This window comes from Eleginops maclovinus, chromosome 20 (assembly GCF_036324505.1).
Source record: "Eleginops maclovinus isolate JMC-PN-2008 ecotype Puerto Natales chromosome 20, JC_Emac_rtc_rv5, whole genome shotgun sequence".
NCBI classification, from domain to species: domain Eukaryota; kingdom Metazoa; phylum Chordata; class Actinopteri; order Perciformes; family Eleginopidae; genus Eleginops; species Eleginops maclovinus.
This window is the reverse complement of record NC_086368.1, coordinates 17,244,233-17,258,766: the sequence shown is the minus strand read 5'-3', so window position 1 is coordinate 17,258,766 and position 14,534 is coordinate 17,244,233. Positions and strand designations below refer to the sequence as shown.

Sequence of the window (14,534 nt, the reverse complement as noted above, 5' to 3'; positions counted from 1 at the left end):
CACTTTGCGGCTCTACAGAGGAGAGATCTGTGTTCTGCTCGGCAGAGTGCTCACCTCTCCCTCCTGTTTACAATTAGCAAGAGGTTTCCTTGCTCTGATGTGGTGTTGGATTGGCATCAATTTGCACTGAGACACAGTACCCCAAAAGGAAAATGTTACTCTTTTATACTTTGGTGGAAAAACAACTTCTTAAATGTGTGGAAAAGCAACTATGATGTTTGAGTGAAAAAGCATTTATTTACTTACTTTATTAACTCCAATTATGCAGAGCCTCTTCTCCTCTGTCATTAGCCAGACACGAATACAGTTTAAAGGTGTTGTTTTTTGTCTTCTATAACAAATATAGTTCACGGGGCAAACTCGCTGGAGCTGCATCTAAATACAAATCTCTACTATACTATACTGCTACTGAAACAGTTGTTACAGGGAACGTACAACACATCTTTACTTTTCCTTTTTAAGCCTCAAACAGATTTACATTTCTTCTGAATAGCCTAGTGTATGCTCCTTGATGTTATTATTATAAGCCATTCCTTTTTTTTTTAATTTGCTACCGTTTTGACAATTTATGTAATAAAAGGCATAAATATATGTTACAATAATGGATGATACATTAAGACACCGACTAAACCTTTTCAGGATTTTAAAATGACAAAAAATACAAAGCTAAACATCCTAGTAATTTAACCCTTAAAGCTAATTAAATTATACTGTTTTTAGTTGCATTCATCTACTGCATATAACAAAGGACAGCATTACACTACAGCATCATGCAACTCCCTTTATTGAGACGCCACATGTGTAAATTGATGTGTAAATACCCAACTTTAAAATATTATCGGTTCCCCCTAGAAGTCATGCATTATTTATTCAGTGTCTTTTTTTAGGCCAAATTGCAGTTACTGGTCAGTTTTTCACAGCAACAGTTTGCTTGTTTGATTATGTAAATGAATCTTTGTTATGGGCTTTGTATGCTGTTTTAGATGTTGAGCTTATTTGTATGGAGGTTATCTTTTGACACGGAGGATGCACAAAAATAATGAGCAGATCTGTTAACTTAAAACACTACAGTTTTTATAACCAATGTTCAGTGTTTAAACTGAGAGTACTACACAATGTAATCAGATTTAATCCACAACTAAGGGTCCTGTTGTACCGGCCCTTCTTCAAAGAACTTATACCAACAAAGACTGTCTCAGTTTGTGTCATTTCATGCCTGTGTAAATAAACAAGCTGCACACATTTCCATAAAAACAATATGATGCCTACGTTTTTCATTGACTAAACTGAGTTTAAATCACATAAAGTGAATATGTTTGAATTGTCATCACTCAAAATTGCATCCTGTTACTGTTAAACAATATACCAAACATATAATAATTCTGCAATAGTAATTGGGGGAGATAAACTAGAAAAGATTAAACATGTTGGGCGTTTAAAGCCTAACCCATTCCTGGACCAACAAACAGGGCTATACCCTACAAATGCTTGTATTCATGCAGCAAAAACAAAAGGAAAGGCCTTGGTTTTGCTGTTTTTTGTTGATTTTCTTTTTAGGAAAATGAGCTTAGAAAATCTACATAATCAGGGGGTGAGAAGTTTGAGCTGTCTGCTCACTGAAACTCCTTGATGAGAAATATTTTAAGACTAACGGGAGGAACTGTAAAAAAGCAGCAGCCTAAGTAAATGGGTTAGGTTCACTGGTCGGTATAAGAGCAGAGTAAAGCTAGAAGTGGTATAGCAAGGTTGAAAACTTCAAAACAACTGTTTTTGATAACTAATCACCATTCATGTTTGCACAATGACTAAATAGATAAAGGCAAATGACAGGAAACCTAGAACAGCTGGATAAACTCAGTTCACTGTAACTCTGCCTTTTAAAACCAGAAAAAAACACATCACTTTGTCATATACTATATTAAAGATAATTCAAAAGACAATATCCAGTCTAAAGAGTGAAGTCTCAACACTTAGGACACACCATAAGCTCTTTTGCTTTTAGTTTAAATTGAATTGAAGCTTATTGGTTCTTAGGACATTTTGTTTAAAAGATACTACAGTGTACAGCTGTTTGATCAGAGAGAGTGAGCTGTCCACCTGCTGCCTCTTCTGCAATCACCTGCCTGGCCTGTCCCAGAACAGCAGCTGTGCTGTGAGGCAGAACAAATAAACAGGGACATGTGGAGTGATGCCGATAACCTGCACCATGCTCCAGCATGCTACATATTGCTGCTTGTGCTACACCCTTTGTATTCGGGAGTAGAGGTGTGCAGCTCAGAATGAGTCTGACTGAGCCTAAGGGGTCTTACTCGGGCCTGTTTTCACAAACACTCTGAGGGGTCAAGTCAAGGTTGGGCATCAAATATGAATGTTAAATTGCTGATTGTTTTTGCTTTATGTGCTTCTCAAACATGCACCATTCTGTGGCACTACATATCACAGAACGTAGGCGATGCAAGTTAATAAGAATATATTTTACATTGTAAGATGTTTTTTGTCTAGCTTATTGTGGAAGTATTCAGAGATCCGTACAGAGGTGTTTTAAAGCTTCTGTATGCATCTTGGCTCATTGCCATATTGAAGGGGAAGCTGTTAAAGTTTTTGAATTGTAGAGGAAGCTCTTCCTCATGGGGACAGAATGTATTTCTGTCCCTCGTTTTCTTTACACAAAGTCCTGGAGATTATTTTTACAGACTAGGGGATGTTGTACTTATGTAGCGGCCAACACCCAAGAACAGGAAGCCACAGTTTCTATGAAAGTCCACGAGATGGAAGCAGATAGCGCCAAGGGAAAACAATATTTTGGCTTGAGCTCATTCTGGTGGCCAATTAGACCCCAATGCCTGTATGATTTACCATTTCCTCTACCTGCTGTTATGTGTTTGGGGCTGCTTTGTGGAACACAATGACCCCTGATTAAAGATTGAGCTCAGGCTCTGAGACGGCTGTGGCGCCATCCTTATCAGTTGCCTACCTCCCAGTACTCAGCAAGTCCACCTGAAATCAACGCAAGTATCGTTTGCCACACCTACATACATAGAGCATTTTTAGATGTTATTTTAAACGTATATAACTAATGAATAAATATATTTTAAATATTTATATTTTAACATGATTCTGGTACTACTACTACAGTTTTCCTAAAGGGCTCATACTATAAGCACCTAATGAACTACTCAATATTTAATGTCTTTGCAATGCTTGATGCATAAATGTTTTAAAGATATCAAAGCTTGCTTGCCATTACAGTTCAATGTTAATCAACTTGGAAATGGCAGTATATTTAAGGATTTGAAGTCACCACCTAACTATTAAGGGCCGTTTGTCTTTAAAGCATTCGCTGAGACACATTGTATAAGCGGATCGATTGTTTGTCTTTTCCTCCACCCTCTTCTGTAGACATGGGCTGGAAGTGAAGCCCGGATCTGGAATGGGCGGGAGTGAGGGGTATGAGGTCACACAGTTAATTGCATAATGAAACTTGTCTGGGTTAAGATAACGCCTCAAAGAAATGGTTATGTAACCCAACAATCGGAACTGTGAAGTGCAGTCAGACAGTATAAGGACAGTTATGTTTACAATTTGTTTTGGCTGTTTTCTCCAGCACATTGGGTTTAATAACTAGCAGTAACTTTCAGCTTAAGGATTTTTTTATTGGTGTACATGTTGGATGAACAGTGTAGGAATTGGTAGCCTTTTGTTTAAATAACCCTTCAAAAGAACAGTGGAGCAGAACAATGGTCCTAAAAGAACAGAGAGGCAACCATTATTTTTATGGTCAAACTGTAGAGTGCTATTGACTGGCCAAGTTATTTGACCTCAGTCCAAATGAGCATGTCTTTTACTAGCTGGTGATTCGACGAGGCAACAGCCACTGAAACAAGGAAGAAGTTAAGATGGCTGTAGTAAAAAATAGAAGTTTGGCAGAGTATCATCAGAGAGGGTCTACCAAATATGAAAATATGTACCTCAATATAAGTTAATTATGACACCCAATTATTTCAGATCATTTTTCACAAATTGTAAGGATCGTTATTTTTACTTACCTTGAATTTGAATTAAAATCATTTACTGAATGTGTTTTAATGTAACTTCAATGAAAATCTCTCTTCTACATACTCTCCCAGTCTCTGGATTTATACCAAAGACGCTGATCAGTAATGTTATTTTCAAGTTGTGGGAATTATTTACTATTCAAACATGTTCTCATTATTTTTTTAAGATGTCTACCATATTTGTTCTCATTTGATATCCTCCTGGAAACTGCTGTAATATCCCCAGCCAGTCAAAGAAACCAAGTGAAATCAGCAACTCATCTTTGTTTGACAAATGTTTACCTTGAGTCCCACATCCAAACTATCTTTATACTACACACTTGCAACCTGTAACTCACAGGAAAGAAAGATATATTTAGTCTTTTGAGTACAGTGAACTTTTATCTGTGTTATCTTTGATAGCTATCCTGCATTTAAAAGGGTTGGACACATAGCGGCTTGATTATGGCACAAATCATAATCAAGATTAATTTGGTCAAAGATGGGATGGTTTTACAGGATTACTCCTTTAGTTTGAAATATGAAAGAACATTGTGTGGTCAGTAGTGCATTGGATATATAACCCCAGACAAAACAGAAGCACCTTTACAAAACAAAACACGGCACAAGAATTGTATTATGTTTATTATCTTGCTTTTACAATCATTGGGAGCCAAAATATAAATAATTTCAGTTTGGCTTTAAACATCATTCCTTTACAACACTGTAATTTCTTTTAATTACTGCAGTAAACATTGTAGTGTACAGTATGTCAGGGCGATAGGGTTCAAAACCTCTTTTTATGTCCCCGACTCACAGATTTTTCTCAAAAAAACATATTGACTTGGCGTGTGAACTTGCTTTCACTAAGCTTCTTCCCATCATAACTCCATGTTATGGCCTCATCACACTCTTAGAGAGTGATTATTAACTTCCCTGGCGATAAGACATTTAACCTCCACTTCTTTCTTTACAACATTTGGCTTCAATCCTGCTAATTGGCCATTAGATTGCCATGAAATGCTGGAGAGAAACTGCTAGAGGTAGAAAAGATTTTTCTCGACACTGGTTTGCTTTATCGCCTCGAATTGTGCACTCTGATCAGTCTGATCTTTTTGGTTACGTTGTGAGAGTTTAGACCAATTTCTGCTTAAATGCATATCTTCTGGACTAATAAAGCAGATAAATGTGATGAAAGTGAAGTGCTGCTTCGAACCACCCCTGGAAGCAGCGTGAGGCTCAGAAATCTGACTCGTAATTCTAAAGGACAAAAGGATAGTTAGCAAAACTTGTGCCATATCATCTCTATCAGCAACTAAATCTAAGCCTACTGACTCCCTGGTATAGAAAAAAACAATTTGAACTTATATAACGGGTCAGTGAGTGACCCGCAGCATCAGCAAAAAGGAGTGCAACTTCAAAATGACTCTTGTGGAGTTTAATTTTTATGTTTGAGATAGCAGGGGATTATTGATGATCCATTGGATCGTGTCTGCTTTGTATCGCTTTTGCTTTAGCGTCACACATTGGGAGAAAGAAGTTACCTTATCTGAACCTCCTGCAAGCTCTCAGATCTCCCAGAACAGCTAGACCTTTAATCACTTGTCACAGTTGGTGTCTGTGGTAACTTTAAGGATGCTGATACTGTAGTGGTTCTGGATACAATGATAGGAGGTTATAAATACTGTATGGGGAAAGTCTTTATCATATTTATTACCAGATATTTAAGTGTTATGAAAGGGCTACAAGGGAAGAAGGTTGAGAAGTTTGGCAGTTAAAAGGATAACGTCTGTCAAGAAATGCCATGTGCATTTGTTGATCAATTATAGATTTCATTTTTTGCTGTTGCACTCTTTTATCATTGTAGAGAAAGTCATTGGTATTTCTGTTGTAGACTACCTCCCTGGCCTGGCCACACATGCTTTAATGCAACAGCCACAATTGCTATCTATTCACAGTAAATCATACCGTTCTTTGGAAAAGCCAAATGATTTGTATTAATGACGTATAATTTCAATCAATCTTAAAGAAACTTGGCTCTCTTCTTGTTTGGGCAGAATTGTATCCTCAAATTCTCCACAGAGCAAATAACCTACATTTTCTCCACCTACTACTTGTGGTGCCATCTCTCTACAAATTAAAACGATTATTTATGGTGAGCTTACTTGTCTCCTCATGTATTTGTCCCTTTGTTGACGACAGAACTGACAAGGTCAAGTAAACACACCTTTTAATTTGGTGAAGTGTGACTGAAGGCTCACTCATGCATCCCCTTTTGTGTCCCCCGCAGTGACCCAATGCCTTTTCTCAATCCTGCAAACTGCTGGATACTTTTACATACCTGTTCCTTTATATCTATTCTGAGAAGTGGATGTTTAACAATGAAAAAGCTTTCAAATGCACCAAAGCAGACTATGCGAATTACCTTAATATTTATAATTCCTGGACACATATATTCACTGTTCTTCATAGCATAGTCCATCACTTGTCTTTGAAGCCTATGGACACACGCTGTGGGTAGTATTTAGTTTTTTTAGCTGCATGGTTCAATGGTAATTGAGTCGTCTTATGCAGACCAGCCGTTAACAAGAAAATCCTTTTTGAAAGTACAGTTCCTTTGAATAGAGAATCACACACACGGGAGATAGAGAGCTAATTGTTGCAGTTGGTGAATCATTCTCATAATTTTTTTTTCATGTGTTTGTGTCTCAGTATCAATTCTGTGGGTTTGTTGAATGTTCACAGAACAAACATTTTTGAATGCTACAGTAATTGCTGCAGTAATTGCAGCATCAAAAGACTCTTTCTTGGTTGAACTGGTGTTGAGTCGCATATTTCACTCTGGTGTAACAGTTTTGGCAGCATGACCTCTAGAAAAGTCATTCACCCAAATTGGCTGCCCCAATTTTTCAGCCATCACTTTCCTCACTTTCATTGTAGTTACATTCAGTCTTTACCTCTGGTTCTACTAAAATGATACCTAGAACCCCTCACGTGACATAAAATAAAAGTTGCTAGACTGTGCTCCTTTCTAGGAGTTAGTGAAGCAAAGATATTATGAAACATTAAAGTGATGAGCTTGTGACTGAAACCATATCCATCACTGCTTGCTTGTTATACCAGGTGCAGTATGGAGTCTGTACCTTTTATTGTTTAACACTCACACTCTGTGTCATTCAGTAGACTGCACCAGGAGTCTCTCCTTTCTTCTCGCAGTCGATTCAGATGTGCGCTGAGCTCTCTCCCATTCCCTCAACACTTTCCAGCCATTAGGTCACAGAGCTGCCAGGAAGCATGTAAAGAGATCTGTGGGACATAGTGACAGTGTAACGAAGTGATACTGGAGGAAGGGACAAAGTCTGTTGGTTTGTTTTGTGCAAAGGGGCTCTGGTATTGCAGTTTACAACAGATAGGATAGAACTGAAAAATGCTTGTGTTGGTACCGTGGAATTACCATGCCTAACAGTTCATTTTGAATGCTATCCACATATACAGTAATGGCTCCACACAATGTGCAAAAGTCCATATTTAATTATTCTGTACTGCTGTGGGTAGGTGTAAAAACATTTATCTGGAGTATTTTATTTTAAAAAGGTTTGAGGCACAATGCTTATGATTTCTTGCTTATCTGAAAAAAAATGACAATGCCACACTGTGCCAGCAGCATGACTACAAGGGTGGCAATTTCCGTCCGTCTGTTAGGTCGTCAGTCCTCCACTTTGATCTGGACTGAAATATCTTGGTGTCAATCTGGTAAAATTGAGGTTAAATAACAAACTCAAAAAAACATAATGTATTGTTATCTTTTTCAGCACCAAATCTCCATGGGTGGCACACGTGCTGATGATATACACTAGAAGGTTCTCATCGTGACTTAAGAGATTTCAGACATATTCCAATTGATCTGAGTTTGTCGTTACCTTCTTTAAAAAAGGGAAAACATTTTTTTATAATGGCACGCGATTGCTTCTGTTTATATCAATTATGATAACATGGTCACCAAAGTAGCAACAAGAACCCCCTAACGCGGTGACGTCGCAAAAATGGATCCAACAGGACGATAAATGGGAGCAAATGATCATACAGGTCGTAAACAAGCCATCTGCTTTACCAGATAAGCTACCATTTAACATTTAAATAAAACCAAGTGAAGTACATCAGCAATGATGCTTAACAGATCTTGAGAGTGGAAACAAATAAAAATCAAATGTCGAAGTTGAACCAGGGGTCTGGCTATAAGCTGTTTCTTAGATGTTTACATTTTTGGTAATCATTTTACCGGTCTGATTTGTTTATTTCTCTTTTGCCCCAAATTCTTTTTAACAAAGGGTATTTCTCAACACTCCTGAACTGAATCTTTGTTATCGATGTCAAAGACCTTTCACAGTAGGTATTACTGGCCAACATAAGAAGAAAAATATCTCTCAGATGACGGATTAGGGACTTTGGGGCTTTCCTGGCCCGTCCCTACATTTTACAAGCCCTCAGCTCATCAGTTGTCTTACCTGGACATTTAATACTCCCGAGTGCTACAATGCCTGTGTCTCCACCATCTGGAGTGTTATCAGCATATTGAAACTGACAGCAGGAATGTTGTTCAAAATGTAATCCAACGCTCCTACATTCACTGAATGGATTCTGCAGCATACACAGCTTTGATCTCACTTTCCACTGCTCCAACTGCAACAACTATTATGACCCCTCTCGGTGCTGCAGATACTGTGCCTTATATCTGCTGTCCATGTTATGTTGTCAGTGCCACTCATACATATGGACTGATCAGCGTAGATTTGGCTAGTGTGCCAATTCTGGGAGTTCTGCCAGGCGGCATACAGCATGGATGCTTTCTCTCAGAGGGACAAAACGGAAATGACAAGGCAATTGCCATTCTGTCAGCATTGCCATGGTAGCACAGGCACGGCTGTTTATCCCAAGGTTAATGGGATGACGCCTGGAACTGAAAGTGGCAGATTGAGAGAAACATGTGCCTGTTTTACTTAAAACAAGAGTGCTGTCGCATCTCACTGAAGTGAACCAGAACAGGTCGGATTCACGAACAGTATGGACTTTATAAACATCACTCTTCTTACTTCCAGCATAGATCATACATTACTAAATGAATGCATTATTGCATTTGTCAAAATATTGATGTAAATGTGATGTTTGTCACTTAACCTGTGCTAGTATCGATCAAAACACCCTAATGCATGCGGAGCATTACTGAAACTGATAAAAGAACTATGAGTTTTGTAAAGACAGAAGGTAAATGTAGGCTTTGGGCATTTGACTATCAAACCTAATGTCTTTGTGAGGATATTGTTGTATGTTTTGGACTGGCGTACTGATGTCTGATTTGATGCCGCAACATCTGATACAATGTGTCTTATAATATTTATACGTGCAGTTTATAGTTATTTCTACACACACAGTGAAAATGGCACATTTAGTGAATTTTTCACTCCAGAGATTACAAATGACGCACTTTTCAAAACAATACTGCAGTTATAAACCACTGCTATCTGTAAACGGCTGTCCAGAGTCAGTCTTCACTGTTTGTTTATGATGTCCATTTAAGTCAAATTATTCTTTTGGCCTGCTTAAAAAAATATAAAAGATATTCCTTTCATCAAGCAGATTACATTTATTTAAATGAAAATATAATCTCTCGTCACCTTCACATTCTCAACAAATATAGAACAAGCTTCATAGAGTTAGGATTCAGATTCACCAGAGTTTCCTGAGCAACAACAGTTACAGCTTAATTCAGCTCAAGTAATTTACTCCTTGAAGGTTAGTTATAATATCGGTACAACTCGCACATCTATGTATATAAATGTAGTTCACTTTAGAGTTCTTTACTTAGTATATAGGTATATAAAACGATCATCATAGCGTGTGAATTATCCAATAACACCTATAAAGATTTTCATCAGAATAAGTGTGTGTGTGTGTGTGTGTGTGTGTGTGTGTGTGTGTGTGTGTGTGTGTGTGTGTGTGTGTGTGTGTGTGTGTGTGTGTGTGTGTGTGTGTGTGTGTGTGTGTGTGTGTGTGTGTGTGTGTGTGTGTGTGTGTGTGTGTGTGTGTGTGTGTGTGTGTGTGTGTGTGTGTGTGTGTGTGAGCTGTTCTCTCCGAGCCCTATGCTGAATGTAGCTGCAAATGTGGAGGATAATGTCCTGGATAAATCAATCTACAACACTTTTAAACTTGTACTTATTTTTTATTTGTTCACCTCAGCCATATAGAGTGGCAGGGCTGCTATGTGAAAGGCTTTACCACTAGGATTATAGTCATTCTGATGGATGGCAATGAGACGGATTAATCGACTGCTGTGCAACCCTCACTTATCTGATTTTAGAGCTACTCCTCCCTTTATGTTCTTGAAAGGCAGAATTATCTCTCCAGCAGTAAATGGGATGTAATGTGTGTTTTTAATGGAAAATTAGCAAAAGATTACCCTTTTCTCGAGTTACAATTTGAATAAAACAAGCCTCTGAAATATTTTAGTGGTCTCAGTGCATAGTGTTGGTAACACTATGAAGCCATTTTATGTCCCAGTAACTCCTCCAAAGTTTATTTCTAGTTTGCCGCAATTCACTTAAGAAGAGAAAGAAAAAAACAACAAAATGGGGTTGAAACTGCCCACTGGAGAACCTGAATAGTTCTCAGTGTTTTTTATTGCTGGTAGCCCACATAGCAAACTCTGTCTGTTAGGGGAGTGGTAAATGTTCAAAGCAACTGGAGGCATTGTGTCTCAGACAGCTCTGCCAGAAAGAATTTTTCTGTGAACACAAATGGGACGGAAGTAAGTCATAACCAATTGCACAACTGCCTCCAGTGTGTAGTACTTTAATTGTATAAATACACAGCTAACCCTACACAGTCTGAACTCTTTAGGTTTTTCCAAGAAACATTCAGAGACAGAGAGAGAAAATTAATTCAACTGTGCGTGGGTATACCATTGAACTAATATAGCTTGTCTCACAAGTGCCATGATTGATTCACATTGCTGACGGACATATACTAGGGATCAAGACTGATATTTTGGAAGTGGCAAAACTATCATACACAGTCCAGAGTAAATATTTGTAAGTATATGTAAATGCATTACATATGCAACAATGAGATAGATTCATACTTGTCAGTGCTCTCTTGTGAATTCTCTAGGTAATGGTGACAATGTTTCCACAGTATTTTACCTCTAACATACTTTTGCACCTCTGCCTTTTCTTGTTATTCAGTGGCTGACACCAATTGGTTTAGCTCATTCAGGTGACCAAACATATCATAATATGGCAATGAATTAGGGCCTGAAATAATGAATTATTATTATATCTGAGGAAGATATTATTGATATTTTTTTAATAATCCTATATAACACTGTCTTTTCGATGGGACTCAAACACAGTTTTGGCTGCAGGGTGTTTATTCATTAAGACATAAAGCCACCATTGATCCAGCCTGTTTTAGTACAGTGGGGTTCTCATATTTTTTCATGAAACAGCAGCAGAAGTTGTCCTATATCTGTAGGGAATGGGATCATGAATATTGTGTTAACCCAGAAAAGTTAAAATCCATGCATGCTTCCTTGTTCCCCTGATCCCTCAGCTTTTGTTATTGCATTGGCCCATTGTACCCGAGAAGAGATCAAGGGGACCCCTGTCGGTTGTGGATTATTCCTTTGTAGAAGCGCCACTGTAGGGGATAGAGGATTAAAAGAGCAGACAGTGAATGGTGATTCTACAGGAAGTTCGTTTGGAGCACACACTGCACAATAATTGTTAAAGCGGACTGTTTTCTATTGAATAGCATATTTGGTTTAATTTTTTTTTTCAAAGCTATTTTAGCTGAGGAATGAACCCCCATTAACTCTGTACCCATTCTAGGCTCAATTTCAGTTTGTACTGCACTGAAGGATCTGCCTCATTTGGATATTTATATCCTATATGAACTTTATGGACTAATTAAGGCTGGAATTGCCTGTAGCCGATGATGAATTTCCATTGTGTTTACATGTTTTCCCAGCTGTTGGAGGGGTTTAGAGGGCACTGCAGCTGAATGAATATGAAGAATCTCTGTCTCTTATCTCAATTTCCGTTAAGGGCATATTGAAAACTGGCCTCTGCTGTAGCAGAAATATTATCACAGTGTTTTCAAAATGGTGTGTGTTTATATGTGGAATCCTTAGACAAAAGTGTGTTCTGTCTGCATTTTTATGTCATGTGTTTCTTCTGTTAATGCAGGAAGCCATGGACCTCGAGGCTGGGCAGCCGCATACCCAGAATGTGCTGCGAAGAACCAATCACCTGTGGACATTGCAGATGAACAAGCTTTGGTTTCAGAGGAGTACCAGGAGCTGGTGCTTGACAAGTTCAACACTGAGTCCTCCAACCAGACCACCATGAAAAACACTGGAAAGACAGGTTGGCATCTAGTATTGTCACAATACCCAAATTATGACTGCGATACCTGTCGAAAGTATTTTGGTACCAATACTAAAACTATACGACACCAAAAGCCTATATTCTATTTGTCTATTAAAAGTCTATTAAACAAAAATGTAAACTGAATATATTTAGACAATGTCAGAGTAGGCACTGGAGGATGTGAGAAGAAGCCATAAAACAACAGGATAAAAAAAACTATACCATAGTGTGTTCATACATGCAATGTTCCATATAAAGAAAATCTTAAATGAGATCAGCTCTTTGCACGTTCACATCTCCACCTTCACATTTCACACTGCTTCTTATAGGTTTGATCTTTGCGGAGATAAGTGTGAACAATACTCTGTGCTTAGAAGGTAAGACTAATCAAACTTGAATCAGAATCAGAATCCCTTTATTCGTCCCACAGAGGGGAAATTTAAAAATCAAACATTGACATTATGTGGTAATGATATTTATAAAAAAATACATAAAACATAGTAAAATGACATGTAACACAAACACTGTAGGAATACATCGATTAAAAACACTATCTAAATCACATATCCTGGTTATAAAAAAAAGAAATCTCTTAGATTTCAGTAGAGGACCTAACATTCACATAATAGTCTCAGTCTTTCTTGGTTCTTGTAAATCTATTGCCAGTTGTAGTATTTATTTTATCATTGCCTTCATTGTACTGCCCCTGGATCTCCTTTTATCGGTCCCTCTCCTGTTTGTTAAAGCCTTCACGCCTTGTTTATGCAAACATCGTTAAACTCACTTTATTAACTGCTACTTCAAACCTTTGCTCTATCTTTTTTTTCAAACAGCTATTCCTGACTATTGGTGTGAAACCCTGACCTTAATTGATCTCCTCTGCTCCTGGCACTATTTCTCTCCGAGAGGGGCTTCATCTTTTGCGTTTGATCATAATGAGAGTTGTTAGCCGCCATGACAACCAAGACCGCTGGGACAGCCAAGCAGTGCTGCAGGCTGCTTATTTACAAAGATAGAAATAACACGGTTGGCTGTAATTTTGGGCACGAAACGCACAAAGGGAATTTTAGACGGCTAGGCGCTGTGAAAATCAGGAAAATGGTACAATATTACCGGAAAATATTATCATGCAAACGCTTTTTAGAAGAGGTCAATTTAAATAAAGCAGCTTCACCTCACAATATTGTGAAATTAATTTTACATTATTTTTCCCTCACTGAGGAACCTTTTTTTTTATTTAACCATGGTTTGCTATTACCCCCCCTCTTTTGAACGACCATGACATGACAGATAGATTTGATTTATCTCTGTAGCCTCACATTTTTTATAGAATAATCAAGGAAATATTACATGAACAAGATGAAATGCACTTCAGCAAATCATGTCATATCTTAAATACTACATTACATTGGCTCTCTTGTATGTTATTGGTCAGCTAAAACTTCTCACTACAAAGCCTACAAGGTTGAGACTACATTCAAAACCAGTGGGGGCAATTTTTAAGTTCCAACATTTTGTGTCAGGGCTGCATTCGTTAGTCTTTGTCTACTGAAATGTGGATGAATGTTTTTCATGAACTACATTTTTTTGTGTTAGTTATTGATCTGAGCAGATACTTATCCTTGATGATAATGGAAGACAGTTTAAAAGTTTCAATGTGATGTGTATTCTCCTCATAAAAACATTTGCCCTTCAAAGCCATACTTCTGCTATCTTTTGTCTTGTGCCGTCCTTGACACATTTTTGTTGTTGAATTGTACTGAAATTGTTGAAGATGACATCAAACATGGCCGACTGTTTTCAAGCCCATTGTTGTCATTGTATGGTTGTCACTGGGCCGCGGTCATCAGGAGCTGAGCAGACCGTCGATAGTGACACTTCACGCATCTATTATCCGACTGCCGTCAACTAAGATTATGGCTTTAATCGTTTTGTGTCATAAAAATGTAACGATGCAGTATCTTTTTTCATCTTTTGTCCTCTTATCTGCAGCATGTCACATGTTATATATATATATATATATATATATATATATACACTGTACATACTGAACCATTCATATACATTATATTGTCAT

The 14,534-nt window shown here is 37.8% G+C and overlaps 1 protein-coding gene across 1 annotated transcript in view; it reads left to right on the top strand.

Moving 5' to 3' along the window:
* Nucleotides 1–14,534, top strand: part of ca16b (carbonic anhydrase XVI b) — an 87,640-nt gene that overhangs the window by 32,919 nt on the left and 40,187 nt on the right. Inside the window, exon 3 of the mRNA XM_063911063.1 lies at nt 12,275–12,454. Coding sequence (XP_063767133.1) covers nt 12,275–12,454 — 180 coding nt within the window. The remainder of the gene's footprint in view (nt 1–12,274; nt 12,455–14,534) is intronic.